The sequence below is a fragment of the Pleurodeles waltl genome, chromosome 11, assembly GCF_031143425.1.
Source record: "Pleurodeles waltl isolate 20211129_DDA chromosome 11, aPleWal1.hap1.20221129, whole genome shotgun sequence".
Lineage (NCBI taxonomy): Eukaryota > Metazoa > Chordata > Amphibia > Caudata > Salamandridae > Pleurodeles > Pleurodeles waltl.
The window spans coordinates 27,593,075-27,617,784 of record NC_090450.1 but is presented as its reverse complement, the minus strand read 5'-3'; the positions used below and the strand labels follow the sequence as shown (position 1 = coordinate 27,617,784).

Here is a 24,710-nt window from a genome sequence, read left to right as displayed (position 1 = left end):
CACCGATGGTGGAGTGACCAGTGGAGATGAAGCAACTCCTACTTGTGCTGTGTTAAAGCATTGGACAAAGGTCTTGCAACAATGCGCAGCACCAGGTAAATGGGAACATTTTTCCTCCGGAGTAAGTGAGGCAGCTCTGGAAGAAAAAAGTGACATATTTGGGTGCATAGCAGCACAACTTGCATGTGAGACAGCCTCACCGGTGTATTGGATTCCAAAGCAGGGTGTCAGAGTGGAGGTGTAGGCTACGTAGACTTTGCCATCATCAAGGAGCATAGTAGGCTGATGTCTGAGACATGACTGGGTGTGTTGAAGAAAGACTACCTAAAACCTCATGGTTGATTTAGGTAGAGAACTAGGACTATCTCCAGCCGCACTATAGATAGAAATGAGACTGTGTTGTTTGAGGATATATTGTGTCCTGCAGGTTTTCTGAGGTTATGGAAAATTGAAACATTGCTTGTGTTGCATTTCTTCAATTGCAATGTTGAAACATGAGATGCAGTTAATTATTTAGTGGTTTTTTTCATGGAGTTCAAATATTCTCTGTGCTTCTGTTGCTGGTAAATGTTATGTAGGTTTAGTAAGCCTCCATTGAATTTGATTCATATTCTTTGGGAATTACAGTTTATGTTAATAGTTATGGTGTGCTTAATGCTTAGTTTTGCAAGTCAAGTTGGGAAATTTAAATTACCCATCTGTAGCTTGTATAAGAAGTAAGGAGTGAGGACTCACACTCCGCTCTTGAAGGAGGCAACTTAGCAGTTTGGGGAAGAGGGTTTGTTACCCAGCTGCATGTTGTTGTGTCGATGCATGCTGGGTATTTGTTTCTAGGTTTTACAGATAAGAAAAGTAGTACCCGTTGTGAAAGAAAGGAGTGTTGTACACTTGTCTGTGTTGGTGTGAATTGGGAAAATAGTTCTAGACTGTCATTAGAGGTTGGAAGCGGGGAGTATCCATGGTATGGGAAGGTGGAGAAGAGTAGCCCCCTGTTGCTAGAGAATGTATGCAAGGAGTATTCCCATGGTATGTAAAGCTATAAAAGTGTAGTGCACTGTTGTGAGAAACTGCATTGTGGAGCACCCTGTGGTGTGCTAAGTTGGGGAAAAGTAGAACTCTGTTATAAAAAGTTGCATGTTGGAGTATCCCGTTGTGTGTTGGGAAAGAGTTGTACCCTGTATGAAAAGTTGCATGAGGAGTACCCCATGTGATATGAGAGAAGAGAAAACACCATGCAGTGAGAGGTTGTTTGGGGAAGTACCTTATGGAGTGAAGATATCGAGAAGTGTTCTACCGCATGGTGGTGTGGGAGATAGTAACACTTTTCAGCTGCACATGCTATGGGACCAGTTATCACCATGTACAATGGGCAGGTCTGGCAGGCGTGTGGCCCTGGAGACAGATTACATTTCTGATTGTCTTATGGTCCATACTATTCTTTTTTTACTGTAACAGATTCTGTCAGTGTTGGGTTTGAATGGTAGTGTTTGATGTAGCGCTAGTGTGTTATAGGAGAGTACATTTTTACTTCGGTGGTTGTATTGCTGGACTACTCTAGTGTTTGATTGTTGAGCTGTGTTAATTATTTTGCAGTATGCATCTACTGAAGAGCATCATCACTGTGTTCAGAAGATGTCCCAATGTTTTCTGCTGCAGGTTCTAGGTGATGCTTTCTTTACAGTGGCACTTAGTGATGTCGGGGGTGCTGCAGTGCTGAATTGCACTTTTGAGTGTGTGTGTGGTGGACAATGTTTTCTTTCTGGATTTCGGTGTGTTGCTTGTGGAAAATAGAGAAAGTGTTAGGATTTATTGTGTCTGTGTAAACTGAATAGTTTAGGAGCGTGATTTGGTAGCCAGTTGACTTTGTGCTTGAATGCTGTTGTGAGGACAGAATTTGCATTCCGGTCAAAGGATATTTGAGTTAAGGTGATATAGCTAAATTTTCCATTTTTTTGTTTTGTTCCAGGAAAGTGTAGACTTAGGGATGACCTGAAAACCGTTTGCCGTGCAAAACCTGTGATTTCTGTCTCTTGGCTCTCTTTAGGCTCAACGTCGTGTCCTGCGTGAATAAATGTTGCATGGTGTTGTGGTGATAGTGCAGGCATGTGCGGAAGGCCCTTGTGTCTGAGGAGGACAAAGTAGCTAAATTCTTCGAATGTAAAATTCTTAACATCTACTCTAGCTTTATATCGGACAAGGAACAAAGAAACTCTCCTCCCTGGTTAGCTGAGCCTCTGCGCCCTGTGCTGACACCCAATGGGTCGCCAGATAAGCCATTTCTACTTTCTAGGTTTAAAGTGCCATCTCAAGAGGTCATATGTAAGCTACTTCTGGAATGTAAATCAGGTTCCCCTATGGATCCCTGCCCCCCTGCCATCCTTCAATTAGTACCAGAGCTAGCGGCATCTATGCTGGCCCCTATTATTCAGGAAGTCCTTATAACGGGTTTGTATCCTAAGGCATGGAAAGAAACTACTATTATTCCCTTAAAAAAGAAGGAAACTGGCAAACCCGATGATCTGACTAATCTACGCCCAATAGCCCTTCTTCCCTATGCAGCCAAAATTCTGGAAAAACATCTTAATAAAGAACTGGTTGATTTCCTGTCAGCCTCAAAGGGCCTAGACAGCTCGCAACATGGTTTCCGGAAATCCCATAGCACTGAATCAGCTCTCATTGCATCATCCGATACCATACGCAGATTGGTTGATGAGGGGCAGGGGGTCTTTCTGGTTCTATTGGACCTGTCGGCAGCATTTGACACCATTGCCCCCCACATTCTGCTAGACCGTTTACATCAGGTAGGCATCAGAGATCAGGCTCTCAAGCTGATCGAATCCTTTTTATCAGATAAGTGGGCCACAGTTAGCAGTGGTGATTTTAGATCCCCAGCCTACCTCTTACCGTGTGGGGTCCCTCAGGGCTCTTCCCTCAGCCCTACGCTATTTAATGTGTATGTGGCACCGCTGGCAGAGCTAATTCGCTCTTTCGGCTTTATTCCAACTTCTTATGCAGACGACACTCAGATTATCATCCCTATTAAAAAGATATGGAGGAAGTGGGCATCCGCTTCAACGCTTGCATGACAGCAGTGAATAACTGGATGAAGGCCAATTGGCTAAAACTTAATTGTGAAAAAACTGAGATTCTGTGCTTTGGGATTAAGAGGGAACACTGGTCTTCCATCTGGTGGCCTGAAGAGTGTGGCACTCTCCCTATACCAGGGTCTACCTCGAGAAATTTAGGATTACTGTTTGACGATCAATTGTCATTCAAACCTCAGGTCAACCAGATAATCAAGACCTGTATGTGGACTCTGAAGAAATTAAAGAAAGTATTTCCTTTTATTCCACAATCCTGCAGAACTACTACCACTCTGGCTCTAGTCATTTCCAGATTGGATTACGGGAATGCGCTTCTGCTCAACTTGGATAAAGAATCGCTGAATAAGCTGCAGGTGATGCAGAACACTGCTGCTAGGCTCTTACTGAAACTGCTCCGCGGGGCCTCTGCCAAGAGGTGCCTTAGAAGTCTACACTGGCTTCCGGTAGCCCAGCGGCTCTCTTTCAAGGCTCTCTGTATCACTCACAAGGCTGTCCATGGGATTGGGCCTAAGGCTCTAACCTCCAAACTGCAATGGTATAGGCCGAATAGGCTGTTGCGATCTGCCTCTGCCTATCGAATCCAAACTTCCCGCACCAAGAAGGCGAAGTGGGGAGATAAAGTGTTTACCATTGCGGCTGCTAAAATCTGGAACTCACTCCCTTTGGATCTAAGGCAAGAACACAACTATCTAACATTTAGGAGACTGGTCAAGACTTGGCTCTTCCCGCAATAAGTCTGGGGGCCTCCTGTTAGTAGACCCTGCCTCACCCAGTTAGCGCTTCGATGCCCTCGGGCCGGAATGCGCTTTATAAATACTCAATACATACATACATACATACTTCCACATCTTGGACCATTAGGCAATGGTTGTATAGTTGTTGTCTAATGTCTTCATTTGACATATGGTGTGGAGAACCTCCTGTCTTGGCACATCACACAATTTCTGTGACTACTATTTGTTGTCTTTGTTTGTCTAGAGGGGTATTGAATAATTTTACAGGTTATAAGTTGTAGTATAGAGATGTGACAGAATGAGGGAATGTGAATGATTGTCCCTCCTCTTTATATACAAGTAAATGGCTGTTCTTTGTTTTGCTGTTTGTAAGAAAGGGTGGTGTGTACTATTCTGGTTGGCCCCATTTCCTGTGACTGAGCTGTTTTTTAGAATGCTGAGAGAGAGTGACGTAATAGAATGTTGGTGTGCAGTGGAAATTAGGAGATAGAGAGTTCGGAGGGAGAATGAAGCTCTGAAAATACCCCCCTGCCCTTACTGTATCCTAAGGGTCAATCACAAAATAAAGAAGTAACCTCCTACCGAGTGGCTTCAGACGCATGTATGAAGGCCCTGCCGCCCAGCTACAACACTGCCACTCCCAAAGAAGATGGGACTCAATCACACAACAAGTGTGGCTGTAGTCGCAGTCGTGACCTATTTGTATACAGGCCCTTGGGCATCTCTCTACGGCCAAGCTTCAGGATGCACGTGAATACAACCTGTAAGCATGTGAAGTAGCACACATTTAGCCTCCATCCTTTACATGTCAATCATTGTGTAATTATACCTTTAAATTTGACATTATATTTACTGTGTGTTTTAATAATATTAACATGTGTGCGTACGTTGACGCATTAGTGAAATTTAACCACTGAAAACTGAAGCTTTATGAAGGTGCACACTCATGTTCATTTAAAATGCTTTTGTGTATTCATTACTTACGTTTTACATTTACACTTTAAGTTGTATTAGTTGAAGTAAAATGTATTTCTCTTCTTCAGGTTTGTATTTTTTATGAAACGTTGAGAGTGCATATGTATAACCATGTATGTGAAATGCACATTTAGGTGTTCATTTTGACATTGGTGGTAAAAAACACCTACTGCTGTGGTGACGGCCGCCAAAAAACCGCCACTGCGGCTACCATCCGTCCACCTTATTATGAGCACTGCCGGACTTCCGCCACAAGTAGGGCGGAAATCCGGCAGTGTTCATGGTGGCAGATGGTGGTAAGGGGGCACTGCTACCCCCAGAACTGCCGCGCCAGTAGGACACCACCAGTTGTATTATGACAAGTAATACGGCCTGGCGGTGTTCTGCTGGCGGGGCGCTGGTGGTGGTAGCAATGCCCCTTCCTTTTCCTTGGCGGAAGACCTCCTCACTTAAGGTAAGTCGAACGTCTGACAGAGGAGTGTGGTGGGAGGGTGGGGGGTGTTGTGTGTGTGTGTCTGAGTATGTGCATGAATGTGTGGGTGTGTGGGTGTGAATGCGTCTGTGTGTGTTGTGTTGTTTGCGTGGTTGTATGCGTGTGAGTGAATGCATGTAAGAATAGTGAAGTGAGTGCGTGTCTGCATGTCAGTGTGATTGTGTGTAAGAATGTGCGCAAGCATGTCTGGAAGTATGTGTGTATGAATGCGTGTATGCCAGTGTGAGTCTGTTGGCGGTACTACCGCCACATTAACACTTACCGCCGGGGTCATAATGACCCTCTTAATGCTTAGTTAGGCATAGCATGGCTAAAGGCCTTAATTCTGAAACTAATTTTTGTTTGGTTAACATGTTCTTTTTGCAGGTGCGTTTCAAGGCTTCGTTAGCTAGTGGAAAGGAGAATAGCTTGTATCTTTGTTTTACTGATGGTTAGGCCTGAGAAGAGAAAATCTTGGCATGAGATTTAATGAGCAGTCTCCTATTCATTGTGTACCAGGAATGTGGGACGTTCAAAGTTGCTGAGACTATTTGAGTTCCATGGGATGAGAAATCTAGGTGATGTTACAATTTATTAGATGGCTAAAAAGCCCTTCGGTTCATGAAAAGGTGGGGAACATTCAAATGATGTTGAAGGTTCTGTTTGTTTTGATTAATGCTTACGCTGTTAGAAGTTAGCCAGATTCCCTTAAACTTCAAGGGGTACAGATCTCTTTGTTTCCTTTATTCCTGCAAGTGTGAGGATTTATGGTAAACACTTATTCCAATTGTTGAACACCTCTACTGAAGTCTTCACTATGCTGACACCTTCTCGCATTCACAAATTGCCTTAAGCAACTTTCCAACCATCCTTAAGATTTATTTCCAAACCATCCTCATTTCTTACCTAGAACTCTGATTAGAGGACTTTAGAATAATTTCATGTTTATGAAAGAGAACAGGAGTTTCTTTATGTAACACCTATTTCTAATTCCCAGTTTCTGTATTTGTGTTATTGTAATTGCTCTCTATCTAAATTTATTGAAACCGAATCAATTGCGATATTCTTAGCTTGCCAGCTCTAATCCTGTATCTTTTTAATATTTTATGATAAGCATATATATTCAATTGATTATAGATTAGGAAAAAATCATCTTAACTTCAGTCATCGATTATTGGTCCTTATGTGGGGCCAAATGGGTTTCACAGAAAATGTAATTGTTTATTGTTGTTAACTCCCTTGTGTGTCTCAAGCAACATAAGGTTCTTTGGATGAGATTGTAAAATCATGCCCCTGCATGCTCTTGGATGCTACTGGCCACTATGATAATATTTGCAAATGTAGATGCTTGCAACACTTGGAAAGGTGGGCCAGGGGCCCCACATGAAAGAGGTGGGAGGAGGGTCTCTGGAATCATTAATGTTCCTTACCAAAAGCTGACATCCTCTGAGGTTTATTAAAAATCTGTCACCTCATGGCTGCCAAGTATTCAGTGCATCTTCCGGCAACAACTTTTCCCCTGTGGATGCTTTTGCAGTGGGAGCATGTGCAGAGGAAAACGTGATACCCTCATTTGCAAATAAAGCAGCACTGCTAGAACTGTGGCTTCTTGATCACTGTACCTGGGAACAGGATATGCCAGATGGGGATCATGGAAATACTAATCTTACAAATTTTCAGCATCATCAAAAATCAAGGTAAGATCTGCATTATCATTGAGAATTTAGATAACATCTCCATCATCAATAAGAATCAAGAAAAACCTCCATCATCGTTAAGAATCGAGGTAAGACACCTATCATCATTAGGAATCAAGGTAAGACCTCTATCATCATTAAGAATCAAGGTAAGACATCTATAATCATTAAGAATCAAGGTAAGACCTCCATCATCATTAAGAATCAAGGTAAGACATATATAATCATTAAGAATCAAGGTAAGACCTCCATCATCATTAAGAATCAAGGTGAGACCTCCATCATCATTAAGAATCAAGGTGAGACCTCCATCATCATTAAGAATCGAGGTAAGGTCTTTATGATCCTTAGTAGTCTCACTTTAAGGGGAAGCGGGCAGTGAAGGCAGGATTGGTATTCAGAGACGAACTGGTCCTATTATGGCCCCATATTACACCAAGTGAGCAAGGTGAGAATGTATCATCAAACAAAGAAACCTTCTTGTAGAATATGGTCACTTTTACCAAACCATTTCCAAGGATATGCAGAGGGAGAGAGAGAGAGGGGGAGGAGAGAGAGAGAGTGAGAGGGGAGTAAGCCAAGTTATATAGGAAAGTGAAACATTACCAGGGAAATGAGGTTGGTCAGGGTGAGTTTTATGATGACATCGATGATGTCTCCGTCTTTCTCCGCTGGACGCAGGTTCCTGTTGTAGTTCTCCATCAGGTCTCTCAGCAGCTTCTCCTCCAGGTTCCGACAAAGAACAGCTGGAATGAAGACAGAACAGGGTGAAAATACAGGGATGAAACCTTTTTTTAAATGTAATATTTTAAAGTTCAAGAATTGGCCTCATGCTCAATGTCCTGGCACTGACCACTTGTGGCTACAACACAGTTGGTCACTTCTGAGACCCTCTCAAGTTCTAAGGTCTTCCTTGCTTCAGTAGCTGCTGGGGTTTGCTTGAGATGTTGGTCTTTTATTTATCTGGTGCTAATGCCTGAATTGATCTCCCTTTACATACCTGTTTGGTCCACAATTACCTTGCCTTTGGAAAATTTGAGAGACCTTTTTATTTTGTTGATTGTGTCCTAAACTTTTACCACAGGCAGGTGGGTTTATTGTCCTGTTAGTGCCAAGAAGCCATTGCTTTGAATACTTTTCTGTATAAGTCAATTGGTTTCACATCAAATTAAATTGTTTATTGTTGTTAACTCCCTTGTGTATCTTAAGCAACATAGAAAGGTCCATCAGACAAGAGTGTACAATCACGCTCCTGTGCTCTCTTACATGCTACTGGCCACCATGATTAGATTTGCAAATGTAGATGCTTGCAACACTTGGGAAGGTGACCAAGGATCCCCACATGGAAGAGGTGGAAGGAGGGTCTCGGGAATCATCTATGTCCCTTACCAAAAGCTGACATCCTCTGAGGTTTATTAAATATCTGTCAACCCATGGCTGCCACGCATTCAGTGCATCTTCCAGGAACATCATCCAAAACATGATGAAAGAAATCTAAGACATCAGCACTCCAGCACTCCAACAGCTAGCCCCCCTCCTGCCTGCACGTGGATCTCTTCCAAACCCACAAATGCCAATTGAGTTACACTCTTAACTTGCCAAGGTCAGACCCAGGTCCTTCTTTCAACTTCCTGGAGTTTAAAGATCCTGTGTGAGGTCTTCCAAGTCACTCTTGCAAGAGAATGCAATATGATTGTAGCCCCTTTTGGGACACATTTTCATTAATGTGATTTTTGCTGCTGCTGTTTTAGGACTGCATCCATCCATGTACTCACTCATGTAATTATCCATTCATGCAATCACCCATTCATCCATACATCAATACACTCAGCCATCCACACCACCATACAAATTCTACAAATTATAATAACTATCTGATGGAGAGTGAGGCCAACACAATACTTATCGAATGGGGAATTATTTCCCGCACACTGACTATCTGATGGGAATGAATACTGTTATAACAACTATCTAATAGAGAGTTATCTCTGCACAATACGTATTGAATGGGGAAATATTTCTGGCACACTGACTATCTGATGGTAATGAATACTGTTATACTAACTATCTGATGGAGAGTTATCTCTACACAATACTTATCGCATGGGGAATTATTCCTTGCACACTGAGTATCTGATGGGAATGAATACTGTTATAATAACTATCTGATGGAGAGTTATCTCTACACAATACTTATCGAATAGGGATTTTTTCTGGCACACTAACTATCTGATGGGAATGATTATTGGCACAAAAACAAATTTATGGGGAATTATTACAGGCAATATAACTATTTGATGAGAATGAATACTGTCACAGTAACTATCTATGGGGAATGATTATTAGCACAATAGCCTTCGGATGGGAATGAATACTGGCCCAAAAATGGATGCGGAATGATCACTGATAGAAACAATAACTGATGATGAATGATAATTGGCACAATAAATCTGATGAGGCATGATCAATGTCATAATAACCATAATTGGGACCGGCCACTGGCGCAACGCTGGATTTCAGTGACTACTGACTCAGTAAGTGTCTGATTGGAATGAGTGCTGGCAGGTCACCTTGGCCGCCTCAGCATTGGAAAGATACGCTGTGCTCATAAGTCCGAAGGCCTTGCTGTCAGCGGATTGATTTCAAAATATGTGTCCTCCATACTTCAACTCAACTTGGTAAAATCCAAAAGCCATTCTCTAGACTCATATTTATACTTGAAGGTTAATGACCTCATCTTGTGCTTTGGGGATATCTCTCAACATCTGCAAACATCAGTGGTAGATCACTTGAGCAAGAACCCCAACAATTCTATATAGGGGTCATCCACATCTTGCCAATACCGCTGGGCTTTGAGGTCTGACCAAGAGAGATGCATTAAATCTTCTTCATCCATCCACAGAGACCAAATCTCCCAGTTATTTCGGAGAACAGCCTTTAAGTTTCTTCGGGTGTGCTATGGTTGGTCCTTGTGTCAGTCACCGAAGGTCACACGTGTGGTCTCTTTACATAGATGTGACCGATATCACTTCCACCTTTTCTTCATGGTTACCCAGCCTCCCCTTGATGGCTCCTCTAGGTAGGGCAGGCTACATCCTGTCCCATCTCTGCATAGGTATGGTGACCTCTCAACTAGTGGCATTATTACTAAGAATAATTATATGATGGGAAGCTTTGACTGGAGCAAGACTTCCCTCGAGAGTCATGGACTTTACAAGGATGTGTGTATCACAAACAGCGTTTCAATAACGTAGGCACAATGCAGTGTGTCATTTACACTGAAAAAAGGATTATTGCATTTGTTCACCTTAATTTAACGTGCTAAATATGCCAGGGGTCTGAGCACCCTCTGCAGCAATTTGTTTTGAACCTGTTCATTGATCGTTTTCTATTGTAGGAGGGCCAATTTGGCAATTCATCCTTCCAAAGTCAATGAGTGCCACTAAGTAGCAATGAATACTGTAATAATAATAACTAAGGCTCCTGGTTTTAGGGTATTTATTTTTTAAACCTTTCTGTTTGTATTCATCCAACTTTATTTTTTGCTCATTCTATTAGTATTTATTTAAGCCATTTTTATGGTGCTTTGTGAAAAAATTGAAGCCACAATTGGTACACTTCCTGTTTCCTCTGATAATGGTGCACTCACACGTTGATATCGGATGGTGATCAGTAATACATGAGGACATGTACAATGCAACACTCGTACGCAGCTCACGTGACATCAAAAGCTTCACAGTGTAAACCCATTCACAGCTGCGGTTTTTAAAGTTTAGTAGAAAACATTGACCTTTTATAATATTCCTATCTGTCGTTAGGCTCACCTATGGCGCGGTAGGCATGCTACCTTGAAAATGAGCCATTCGCCGTTTTTTCCCACTTTTAAGAATAAAAAGAAACGCGTGGTTTTCTGCCTGCTTTAACGTATGAAAATCAGTAAAAAAAATGGCCAACTGTGAGCTTTGTGTATAAAACGTCTTGCTGGCTTTACTAACACATGGCGCGGGAGTTTTAAAGACTGGAAACACTGACTCAGCATTTTATCTGACGGGTCATCTGGGGCCACCGGGATGTACAGATACAGCTCACACTCGTGACACAGGTGCCTCGTAGCACTTTCTCCTGTGTTGTTCGGAAAGCAGGGGCCGTGGTCCTATGGGTGAAGACACCTGGGTGGAGGGTGTCCTGTAGGGGAAGAGGAGGGTGTCATAGGTCAGGGCAGACCGCGTGGCGGCAAAGTTGGCGCTACGGGGAAGCGTCGGCGTGGGGGTGCCCCTGAAAGATGCATTATGGAGTATTTCGGACGTTCGGTTGCACATCACATGCTCCAATTCCAGCCTTGCAGCATCCTCCACGATGCTTAGGCTTAATAATTAAAACAATTATGTTAATAATAGTACTGAGTCTTTCTGTAGCGCATGCTTCTTCACTTTTGAGATTTCAAGGCGCTGTAAACAACAACCGCCATTATTACCCAACTATGACACACCCTCAATCGACATCGGAAGAATTGAACTTTTAGCAGGAAGGGCGTCATTTACCGAGCAACGTTAACGACACAAAAAAAGTTGTATGAAAGCGCCGAAGGGTGGGCAGGTTGGCGCTATGTAACTGAAATAAATGGTGAGGTACAGCTACTTTTATCGCCCTGCCCCGCGCAGGGAGGAAGCTCCTGTGTTAAATGTTGTTACCTGGGATGGCGAGTGACAGTAAGAGGGCCAGCGGCGCCATGGTCCGACCCATCCTCCCGGTGTCTCCAGCTCGTAGCGCCTCGTGTCCTGCCTCTGGGGCTGTGAGCCGGAGTGGTCAGGGCGCGGTCCGGGCGCAGGCTGGCTGCAGCTGTCCCGTCAACAGGTGATGGCGGGGAGGGAGCACAATGGGAGGGTCTGGTTACCCTCCTGGACGGGTGGGTATGAGAGGCCGCCAGCTGCTGCCAGCCCCACCGGGCACTTGGACCATCCGCCCGGCCCGTGGGAACAGCCTGCGGCTCCTTCCCATAGAAGGGCATCTTTTTATAGCATGACATCCAAGGCCAGCGCGATTCTTGGCAGAAAAACGAAATCAACGTGATTATTTCTATATATAAGTAAATACCAATCAATCACTGTCTGCCGTTTAGGTATCTGAGGCCATATCACATGTTTCATCCAAGATCACGCAGTACGTCAGGTGGGGAGTCGATTCCAGAATGGACTTTGCTGCGGGTTCCGCCGCTCAGGATGACAACAAACACTGGCAATGCCAATAGGCGTGGCTTTAAAGGAATGTTGTATGCAGCGGTCGAAGTGCACAAAGAAAAGCATGGGAATTGTGATGCTGAATACAAAAGGGGCGTGGCCGGCGAGTGTAGGGCCGGTGTCAGAGACGTAGCTATAAGATCAAAATATTCTATAAATATTTTGTTGTCTCTGATTACCAGGTAACTGCTTATAAAATAAAACGCGCCCGCCTCAAATGAAACATAAATGTAACTTCAATTCGTCTGTGGGAAATGCATCTTTCTGGCAGGACAGTTTGGTTAGTTAATCGGGGTCCAGGGGATGTCCAGGATGAGCAGCCAGGCTCATCCTCGACATCCTCCGACAGGGCCACATCTCCTCCCATCTCAAAGTCCTACACTGGCTCCCAGTCAATAAACGCATCACTTACAAGCTTCTGACACACACCTACAAGGCACTACGCAACACAGGACTGGCCTACCACACAACTGCCTCACCTTCTACGCACCCAACAGCCAACCCCGTTCTTCCCAACTTGCCCTCACTGCCATTCCCAGAATCCAAAAAAGCACAGGAGAGGGAACATCATTCTCCTACCTCGCATCCCGGACACAGAACACGCTAGCACTCAAACTCAGGCAGCCCGCATCACTGAAGCAGTTCAGGAAAGACCTCAAGACCTGGCTCTTCGAGTGAGCAGCACGCCCACAGCAGCGCCTTGAGACCCTACGGGTGATAGGCCGCGGTATAGAAGTAGTGATGGGTTGATAATCTGATCACTTCAGACAACCGTGAGTGTAAACAAACGTCACTGATTTGAATCCCGGTTGGGGCCTTGTGGAAATTATGACGTATTGATAGTGCTAAGACGTCCACGCCTGTGACAGAAAGCATAGTGAATTAAGTAAGTCATTACATTAAAGCTTGTCAATATAAGACCCAATGCTCACAGGCTGGCCCAAAATGTGCAAAAAAGATGCTGTTTCAGTGCTTTCAAAAGTTGTTTTTAGAAATCAGGAAAATGCGTTTACAGTTCTTCTTTAAATTGACAAATTCCAAACTCTATCAGCCAGTTAAAACTTATACTGGCTCCCAAGAAGACTTGAGATTTACCATTTAACCAACTGCAAACATTGACAGCTTGCTCAGGTAGCAGGTACCTGAGAGAAAAGGCTTGTTTTTTCTTTACCTGCAGGTTTCTGTCTCTCACTTCCTCAGTAAATTAGATAATTCTTCTCCCTTTCAACCTGCGCCAACTCAACCGTTCAGGAACAGATATTTTTAGCTAATAGATATGGGAACTCCTTTGATAAAATTGGCAATGTTTGGGAATGTGGTTCCCCCGTTACTCCTAGGTGTGGGTGGGGAACTCTGCTCTGCTTGCACAGTTTGTTGAGTTTTTCTCCAGTGGCAGAAAAGAAGCAACGCCCTCTTGTGCTGTGCGTGGTGCCATTTGCATTGATTTTACAGAGTGGGACAAAACATCTGGCACTAAAAAATTGTGTGAATGGCGCAAACTAACACAGTCCGCCATTTGTGGAACTCCGCGTAGCGTGGCCAAGTTTTTGGGGCCCTTTACGAAGTTCCACGTAGTGGAGCTGTATGAACTCCACCCAGGCCTAGTTACCCCTTGCCCACTTCGACTTCTGGTTGCATAGTTATGAGAAGCACCACAAGACAATAGCATGAAATGGGTATGTATTTGTTTGGAAGCAAAGAACTGTAGAGTAATATTGATGCAGGTTAAAAGGTCATATGACAGTTGCACTGTAAAGCCAGAGCTAAACATCCCTGTAGGTTAACGACTCCCCCCTTCCTATCGGTGCCACTACCACGGAAAAACATCTTAACTTATCTAATAAAGACATCTTAATAGCATTACATTGTCAATTGTGTGCCCCTGAAAGTTCAAGCTCAGGCAGCTGGACAAGTAAAATGATCACATCTGTGTGCTTTTTGTGGAAGCACACAACGTCTATCCAATCAAAACATGTACTCCTGGTCCCAGCATGTGGGTGGAGCCAAAGCCCCTCTCCAGTGATGCTCACATAATTGTCTGGTGACAGTTGTACTGTCAAGCTAGATCAGAAAAAAGAACCTGCTTGGCATCATTTTGTGCTGAAAATCAATGTGGACAAATGATGAGCATTGATTACTGCTGCTGCAATATAGCACTGACATCCGCAAAAATAAATGGAATAAATAAGAACATTCTAAACACAAGCATCAGCAAAGGCAAAAGATATGGTGGTGGCTGCCAGCCTTCTGGCTTTGTCAATGCTTATTTTGTTTTGAGATGGATTTTGCAAAACTTTGTCAGAGGAGCTGCTGGGCCTTACCGATATAAATAAAAAATGCAGTGAAAAACAAAAATATCTTTTGGTCTCAAGAAGCAGACATGGCGATTACTTAATACTGGTGTCCATGTAGGCATAAATATTGGAGTCAATTTTTTAAAAAATGTCAGACATTTAATCCATTGAGTACTTCTGCTTTTGAAGTAAAATTAAGGCTTTTTTGTGTTAGTGTTAGAATTTTTCTATTCATTTTCATTTTCTCATATGCATAATGCAAAATGCTTAAATACTTCACAATAGTGAAATTGCAGTTTTTTTCTCCATTGGGAACATATTTTCATCGTTCTGAATCCCCTTCCCTCAAACACCACCAGTTTTCATATTGTTCTCTTTACAAACCCACCCTGATTACAAATTTACTCCTGCTCCTGACAGGAGCAAATTTACAACCATATTAAGTATGAGAATGTATTTTGCTACAGTTTGTCACTACTCGTAAACTCGAATGCCTTTTTGTATTTGCCTACATGCCAATAATTGTCCACTTCTCATGAGCAGATTTACTCACACATAACATTGGTGTAATATTAAATGTGAGTAAATTGATTTGCGAGGTAAATTCCATCACAAAAGAAAAATAACACACAAATTTACATTTGTAAAACAAGCCATCTCTCTAATTGGTTCAGGAGCTCACATCAATTTGTGAGCGGGACACTCAGCAGAGGTGGAAGTGGGCGGGATTTATTGGAAACGACTTTCACAAGTTTTGATAATTTACCAAAACAACTGTTCCTGGGCCTAGAGATACAACAGGATGAGAGGTAAATATAGGACCTACTTTACAGTGGAACAGGGGAAAGGATGGACAGATACAGAAGAAACAAACCTCCTTTCAGGGTGCCTGCTATGTGAATACCTGCAATCTTTTAATCAGAAATTATAAAAGCTGCTCGGGAGCAAGTACAGACTTTAATTCATAGAATTATTTGAAGCTTCTTGGAGACAAAGTGTTATTCTGTTACTGCAGTAGAGACTGTTAGGATCTTAGCAGTTCTGAAATGAATCCTTTTAATTGAAACCTATAAAATTGTTTGCAATAGGGGCTGTCTCATTGTGTATTAAGAAAAATATAAGTTTTGGAAGCACCGTAAGTACTTAAACAACAAATCTTTTTGCAGAATTGGTGGCAATTTATCTTATTGCGGGTGTGTCTAACACTATTTTAAACTGTGGTAGGCTATCCTACACTGGGTGTAACACATTCAAATCTAATGACTTACAGTATGTAAGTGTTTTCCTTCAGTGGCTGGGTCCACATAGCGCTATAAATACACATGCCGCTATTTCCCAGTGCACCAGCTTGGATCCAAATAGGTGACCCGATTACACTCACAGACATCTGAACTCATTGCATTAACCAACTAAGCGTTCTCTACTAGAACAATGCAAGGTTTTGGCGCAAACCCAAGTTTACATGGTTTTGTAAATCCAGGGATGTGTCAAAATCCATGGGTGTTGTGAGGGAAAATCCACTGCAACGCCCATGGAACGCCCCCCTGGGCAACGAATCACCTTCCGCTGCCTTGCCTTGCTCCATATGTAGGAGGCCATGAAAAACCATGCAAAGTTGCTTTGCGTGGCCTCCTAGATATGATTGAAAAGTTTGCGCAGCCGGAACTTCACAAGAAGTGAGAAAACTGTAGCACAAGCCTCTCATAAATATGTCCCATATTTCCTAAACTCCAAAGGCAAGATTGATAGTCACGTACAAACATTGAAAAACAGTATTGTTAATGACAGATGTTATAATTACCCAGCCCCAGAGGGTAAAATGCTAAATCCGTTCCATGAGGACAATTGTGCCCTGATAGTTACGCACAGAGTTGTACAGCACTTATGCTAACTCACTCATCATGCTAGGAACATGTAATACTTGGGGATCGAAGTACCAGCTTCATCCATCGCATCTCAATAAAAGCAGCGCTGAAGTGCCTTTTGGTACAGATGCAATGGGGATTTACTACCACTAGGGGGAACCATTGCATGGGAATGAAGCTACTGAGCTCATTGTTTGTAAGTTTAATTTAGGAAACAATGAAAAGCTTTGCCCTGGTACTCTTCTAGCATATGCAACATTTTAGGGAAAAAAACTATTTGGCACTGATGATGTTCATAAAAAATAATGCATTTATAGCGATTTTCATAACGCATAATGCACCCTCGTGCCCAAAACGGACACGCGGTTGCATTTTGCGTTAAGAAATAGCGCTAAGTGCAGCAGAGCGCGAATAGTGAGTGCAGGCAGTAGCTCACACTTGCTCAATGTGCTCTCACTGTAGATTTTTTCCACCAAATTACTTTTAATTACGCGAGTGGCTGTAATTATGTTGCTACTGGTAATTCTAAGAAAGAGAGTAACGTTAAATTACTCCAATTACTGCAGCATAATTTGGGTTCCACCCCGGCCTTGGTCTCTCTTGTGTAACCCACCTGCGATAATAGTATCAAACACCAATCCATGTATTTGTTTGACCTTCACCATTGTTATATAAACATCAAAGAAGTCGCTACTTAATTCTTATATTGTAACACCATGAAGCCATTTAGTGACAAACTGTATCAAACAGCAGTTCGCATTTCTCTTCTGATAAACAGAAAGTGAAGGGACTGCTGATTGTTACACTGTTACTTCGTTTAAAATTCTAATCTCCCTCTTCAGGTCTGTGTGACTGTTTAAATAATCCGAATGAAAGGGAAACAGAGGCATGCTCCTTATTTCAGCGTATCCTTCTAGGCGCTTGGGTCTCCCTGGTATCTGTCTGCTTCTAGTCAAAACACCGTTTCTATGTTCATTCTGCAGATTGCTACCACAACTTAATATCTAGCAGTGGCCAATATTTAATAAACTTAAGTTTCAGGTTCTCATGGGCGCTCATTTTCGTCAAACGTGTTTTTATAACTAGTGGTTATTAGATCATATTCCTTTTTTTCTACATAAAATGAATCCAAGTGTTAGGCCTTCTTGTTCAAGATGTATTTCGAACTTGGTTAAAAATTGGTCACATTTGTTGTTCTTGGTCCAGAGCTAAAAGATTTTTGAAAGAAGATTTTTGAGGCTTTGCCCCTAGCACTTAATAGAAAGTTAGAAATTAATCCAATAAATGCACTTTTTTGGATGTCTCCCTGACATAGAAGATACACAAATATTTCTAGCCACACTAGTTGCAAGATTACGAATCATGGCCAACTGAACGTCATCCAGACCACCGATCTGCGAAGACTGGCTTGTGAAAGTTAACAAAAGTAAGCCGTGCGAACTGACCTACTCTGAAAGAATTCGTACAGTGAAGAAATATCATCAAAAATGGAACTTGTGGGGCTCACAAAAACTGAATATTTAATTTTTGTACAACAAATAATTTATACATGTTTGTAAGATTGGGGTAAGAAAATACACCTTCCTACAGCAAAAATAGGAGAAGTGGAAAAGTGTAAAATGTTTGCATAGGACTTTTTGCAAGTTCACCCTATAACTAACTCAAAGTATACACCTCCGCCTGCTTTTTGTACCTTTCTTTCAGCTTGTTGGTGTGTGTAGGAAATCCACCTTTTCTATATATTCACCTCTGATATTTCACCTTTTGCTGGACCCTATATTTTTGCTGATTTTATAACTCTGTGCACTTTTTCCCTGCTATAAATTGCCTGTGCACCTCCTTTTAACACTGAGACCATATATTTTTGCCAACTTTAAAACTCTGTGCACTTTACCCCTTCTAACAAGTAGTAAAGTGCCTGTGCACCCCCTTTTAACATAGTCAAATTGACATACTCCTAACTGATATATTTAACTTGCCTAAAAGTCCGTAGTATATGGTACAAAATGTACCCAGGTCCTGGGCTTTAAAAGCCACTAGTGGACTACAGCACCTATTGTGCCATCTACTATAGTGGCAGAGCAGACGTGGCTTCACATGTATCATTGTAGTCTGACTGCAGTGAAAACAATTGCAATTTGACCTGTCATAACCCTAATTAGGTTTGGTAGCCCTCAAGGCATGGTATTTAAAAGTGCAGCATGCAGAAATGTAATATTTACATGTCCTTAACGTGACAAGCGCCCAAACACAATTCTCACCATAGAAAGGCTGGCTAGCACACAGAAAAACACTGGGAAGTGTTATTAAATACCAATAATGTATCTCTGGAATTGGAGAAGCCAGGAAAATAAATGCTAATAATTACTATATTTAATAGTTATTAAAATTCATTTTCTATTGTGAAGTAATTTTTTAAAAAAAGTATTGAGGATAAGTAACTTTAATAAAGTTCCCTTTTTCTTGCCTGAGATTTCTGGAGGCTAGCTTGCGTTGGCTCTCTGACTCCTCTGAGCCAGTCATCAGCCTTGTGGAGATGTGAAAATGGTAAAATGTCTCACAGGAGCAAACAATAGGGTGAATGGGCAGATATGCCCCCTCTGAACACCACAGCATATGCAGGGTGGGGTCTGTGGGCCTCCTTTTGACTGCCCATCATCAAATCCTGGTGGGCAGGTCTGTTGATCCACATAAAACACTGGGGTGTACTTGAAAGGGAGAGAACATGATGACATGACAATTCCTCTGGATCATTTGAGTGGTTTCTTAATGACCCTGTTTCTGTCGTGCCAGATTTCTTTCTTCTGGTTTACATTATAACACTTGGGAACACTTGAACGGGAGAAAACAGGATGCCAAGATGGTTCTTGGTATTTACTGTCTGGTTGCTGAAGGACACTGTTTTTGTCCTACAACACTTCAACCTACAACTGGATTTTAGTGTTAGCTGTCATGGATTACCATAGTGTACTCCCAACACACACATCCAACCCCCATAGCACAGGTTGAGTGTGGTCAAAAGCTTTCTTCATCTTGAAAATGTCCAAAATGAATCTGTTTTACAGGGGAAAGTTTACTCCATTGGTGAGGCCATGCCCAGTATTAATTCCAGCTCACTAGCAAGTGCCAGGAATAAATATGAAACCTCCAGACATCTACTTCAGAACATTTATGGACCTTTGGAAGATCAGAAGATGGATGGACCTGCTATCTGTGATCTGAGAAGAGCCATGGAGGGCTGGACCTACTCCCTCCTGTACCAAGGGCAAGGAGGTGGAGGGGGGGTGCACAGCTTGTGTAAACTGTTGAAGTGTACTTACATGAAATGATATGAAAATTCTACTAGATTATACAGATCTTTGCACAGAGCGTAACTCAGCATGTAAAGCTATTTTCTTGGAACAAAATTAACCTTGCCTCAAAATGAACACTAGGCTGCATCTTGCAGAAAAAATGTGCTTAATGCAACAGAAATGAATAGCAGCAGTTAGGAGTGTCTCACACTCCAGTCCTGTGTTTTTTTTTGTTAGACATTTTTGCCCCAACTTACTTTGAATTATGTGAGTGGCCATAATCACATATTTTTCTGTAATTTTGTGTCACAATAGTAATGCAAAATGACTGCAATTACTCTGGTGTAATTTAAATTTTGCCCAGACCTGCAAAGAAGCAGACTTCACTGGTCAGTTGGCTCACCTCCTGTGTGGTTATAGGAAGACAACAAGTTTCAAGGCCTGGAACCAATCAGCTGACCAGTGGCAACGGGACCCAGGACTTCGCCCTGCTGTTTGCCTCTACCACACACTCTATGAGATTCTTAGTGCCTCACCCGGAGGTCCTGGGGGCTTTTAGGAGTACATGTCGGTGGTGGGAACTAAATGGCTGAGGGCCTGATTTAGAGTTTGAAGGATGAGTTACTCTGTCACAAATGTGAAGGATATATCCTGTCCGCAGTATGACGATTCCCATAGGATATATTGGGACCGTAATAAGGCGGACGGATATCTCTCACATTTTTGATGGAGTGACCCCATCCACCAAACTCTAAATCAGGCCCAAAGTCAGAAGATACATTCCTCGACTAGGACAAACCTTGTTGGTGTTTCTGATAATCGAAGATCACATTTTGAGATGAAACACGGAAGTCTGCAAGTGTGAATTACTGGGTCAAGGCTATTAATGGTGATGTGCATAGTGGAAAGCCATGGTATCTGAATATTATGCCCACAGTATTTTCAAACAAAAATATTTTTTCTAAATTTTGTCTACATAATTATCTCACTAATACAGAAATCTACACATTATCTGGAGCAATATTTTTGTAAATAATAATTAGGACACAATTTTTATGTCAAAATTGTTTTTTTGGGTGTGGATGTACTCTCACAGATCCACAGCACTGTGTTATGATGAGGGTAGGTCGCTCCCCCTGCCGCTGCAGCTCCTCCAGCTCCTCCAGGTTCCTGAGTTCCTGAGACCCACCTCACAGTAAGTACCCCCCACCTCCTAGCCCCTCGTCCTGCCCCGCGCTACTCACCCTCTCTCCTGCTCCTGCTTCTTTTCTTCTTTTCTTCTTCTCTGTTCTTCCTCCTCGCTCCTCGCCTGTAATCTTCTTCTGTACTCTTCTTCTCCCCGTCTTCTCTCTTCTTCTGTGTGCTTCTCTGCCTCTCCTGTCGCCTCTCTTCTTCTTCATCTTCTTCTGAGGTCTTCTGCCTCTCTTCTGCCTTCTTTTCTTCGTATCTTCATCTGTGATTTTCTGCTCTTCTGTGAACTTCCGCTCTTCTGAGTTCTTCTGGACTCCTGTTCTTCGGTTCTCCTGTTCTTCTGTTCTTCTGTTCTTCCGGTCTTCTGTTCTTCTGTCTTCTGTTCTTCTCTTCTGTTCTTCTGTCTTCTGTTCTTCTGTCTTCTGTTCTTCTGTCTTCTATTTTCTGTCTTCGGCTCCTCTGCCCCCTCCGTCTTCTTCTCCCCACACCTGCCCTCCTGCTCCTGCCTCATCCCCCACCCTCACTCGCCTCCCCCTCTCTATCACCCCTATTTTACCCATTCGCTATCTACCTCCCTCTCTCCTCCTATCCACCTATCTCTCTATCTCTCTATCTCACTATCTAACTCCCTCACTCCCCACCTCCTCCTATCCACCTATCTCTCTATCTATCTATTTCTCTATCTATCGATTTCTCTATCTATCCATTTTCTCTATCTATTTCTCTATCTCTCCCCCCTTCCCGCCACCCCCTCTATTACGTATTCTTCCTATCCTCTCACTCTACCTCTCACCCTCACCCACCTCTACAACCCCCCCCTATCTTCAAAACCCAACTCCTATCTCTCCTCCTAATCTCCCAAACCTCCTAACACTCTCCCCCCTCCACCCTTAAACCCCCTCCCCCAGCTCTTCTCACTCTACCTGTCCCCCCCTCCCTCGCGCTTTCCCGCCGCGACCTCCTGCTCGCCCCGCCCCCCCAGCTCCCATTCGCCCCCAGCTGACCCCCCCCCTCCTACCTCATATGGCGGCCGCTGCGCGACAGTGGTAGCGACCCTTGACCCAAGGGTAGGTCGCTGCCGCTGCAGCTCCTCCAGCTCCTCCAGGTTCCTGAGTTCCTGAGACCCACCTCACAGTAAGTAGCCCCCACCTCCCAACCCCTCGCCCTGCCCCGCGCTACTCACCCTCTCTCCTGCTTCTTTTCTTCTTTTCTTCTTCTCTGTTCTTCCTCCTCGCTCCTCGCCTGTAATCTTCTTCTGTACTCTTCTTCTCCCCGTCTTCTCTCTTTTTCTGTGTGCTTCTCTGCCTCTCCTGTCGCCTCTCTTCTTCTTCATCTTCTTCTGAGGTCTTCTGCCTGTCTTCTGCCTTCTGTTCTTCGTATCTTCATCTGTGATCTTCTGCTCTTCTGTGAACTTCCGCTCTTCTGAGTTCTTCTGGACACCTGTTCTTCGGTTCTCCTGTTCTTCTGTTCTTCTGTTCGTCCGGTCTTCTGTTCTTCTGTCTTCTGTTCTTCTCTTCTGTTCTTCTGTCTTCTGTTCTTCTGTCTTCTGTTCTTCTGTCTTCTGTTCTTCTGTCTTCTATCTTCTGTCTTCGGCTCCTCTGCCCCCTCCGTCTTCTTCTCCCGCACCTGCCCTCCTGCTCCTGCCTCATCCCCCTCCCTCACTCGCCTCCCCCTCTCTATCACCCCTTTCTTACCCATTCGCTATCTACCTCCCTCTCTCCTCCTATCCACCTATCTCTCTATCTCTCTATCTCACTATCTAACTCCCTCACTCCCCACCTCCTCCTATCCACCTATCTCTCTATCTATCTATTTCTCTATCTATCGATTTCTCTATCTGTCCATTTTCTCTATCTATTTCTCTATCTCTCCCCCCCTTCCCGCCACCCCCTCTATTACCTATTCTTCCTATCCTCTCACTCTACCTCTCACCCTCACCCACCTCTACAACCCCCCCTTCCCCTATCTTCAAAACCCAACTCCTATCTCTCCTCCTAATCTCCCAAACCTCCTAACACTCTCCCTCCTCCACCCTTAAACCCCCCTCCCCCAGCTCTTCTCACTCTACCTGTCCCCCCCCCCCTCGCGCTTTCCCGCCGTGACCTCCTGCTCGCCCCAGCCCCCCCCCAGCTCCCATTCGCCCCCAGCTGACCCCTCCCCCCCCTCCTACCTCATATGATCCGCGCTGCTAAAAAGACCTTTTTCACCGACAGACTGGACAAAAAAAGCCACAACAGCAAAGAACTCTTCAGCATCGTCAAGGAGTTCTCCAACCCCAACGCCAACGCCGTCACGCCCTCACAGGATTTGTGCGAATCCCTCGCCACTTTCTTCCATCGCAAGATCAGCGACCTCCACAACAGCTTCGGACACCAGACCCAACATAACACCACCGAACCCGCACCCCCGGCCATCACCCTCAACAACTGGACCCACATTAACACTGAAGAAACCAAATCCATCATGAACTCTATCCACTCCGGCGCCCCTTCGGACCCCTGCCCTCACTTCATCTTTAACAAAGCCGACGACATCATCGCCCCGCACCTCCAGACCGTCATCAACTCTTCTTTTTCTTCTGCTACCTTCCCCGAATGCTGGAAACACGCCGAAGTCAACGCCCTACTAAAGAAACCTACGGCTGACCCGAGCGACCTGAAAAACTTCCACCCCATCTCTCTTCTGCCTTTCCCAGCCAAGGTAATAGAGAAGACTGTCAACAAACAGCTGACCACCTTCCTGGAAAACAACAACCTGCTCGACCCTTCACAAACCGGGTTCCGAACCAACCACAGCACGGAAACCGCCCTCATCTCAGTCACTGATGACATCAGAACCCTGATGGACAACGGTGAAACAGTCGCCCTCATTCTCCTCGACCTCTCGGCTGCCTTCGACACCGTCTGTCACCGCACCCTAATCACCCGCCTCCGCTCCACCGGGATCCAAGGCCAGGCCCTGGACTGGATCGCCTCCTTCCTCTCAAACCGTTCCCAAAGAGTTTACCTCCCTCCGTTTCGCTCAGAACCCACCGAGATCATCTGCGGCGTACCTCAAGGCTCATCGCTCAGCCCGACACTCTTCAATGTCTACATGAGCCCCCTCGCCAACATCGTTCGCAAGCACGACATCATCATCACCTCCTACGCCGACGACACCCAACTTATACTCTCCCTCACCAAGGACCCCGCCAGTGCCAAGACCAACCTACAAGAGGGTATGAAGGACGTCGCAGATTGGATGAGGCTCAGCCGCCTAAAGCTGAACTCTGAAAAAACGGAAGTCCTCATCCTCGGCAACACCCCGTCCGCCTGGGACGACTCCTCGTGGCCCACGGCCCTCGGCACCGCACCGACCCCCACAAACCACGCCCGCAACCTCGGCTTCATCTTGGACCCTCTTCTCACCATGACCAAGCAAGTCAACGCCGTGTCCTCCGCCTGCTTCCTCACCCTCCGTATGCTCTGCAAGATCTTCCGCTGGATCCCCGCCGACACTAGAAAAACCGTGACCCACGCCCTCGTCACGAGCTGCCTGGACTACGGCAACACCCTCTACGCCGGGACCACAGCCAAACTCCAAAATCGCCTGCAACGCATTCAAAATGCATCGGCACACCTCATCCTAGACGTACCCCGCAACAGCCACATCTCCGCACACCTGAGACACCTGCATTGGCTCCCAGTCAGCAAAAGGATCACCTTTCGACTTCTCACCCACGCACACAAAGCCCTCCACAACAAGGGACCGGAATACCTCAACCGACGCCTCAGCTTCTACGTCCCCACCCGCCTCCTCCGTTCCTCTGGTCTCGCACTCACTGCCGTCCCTCGCATCCGCTGCTCCAC

General features: G+C 44.3%; 1 protein-coding gene across 1 annotated transcript in view; it reads right to left on the bottom strand.

Annotated features, from left to right (window-relative positions):
• Window positions 1–11,950, bottom strand: part of CHRNG (cholinergic receptor nicotinic gamma subunit) — a 55,372-nt gene extending 43,422 nt beyond the window's left edge. Inside the window, exons 1-2 of the mRNA XM_069212884.1 lie at window positions 11,674–11,950; window positions 7,589–7,728 (exon numbers count right to left, since the gene is read on the bottom strand). Of these exons, the coding sequence (XP_069068985.1) occupies window positions 7,589–7,728; window positions 11,674–11,725 (192 nt within the window). The 5' untranslated portion in view covers window positions 11,726–11,950. The remainder of the gene's footprint in view (window positions 1–7,588; window positions 7,729–11,673) is intronic.
• Window positions 11,951–24,710: the final 12,760 nt, after the last annotated feature.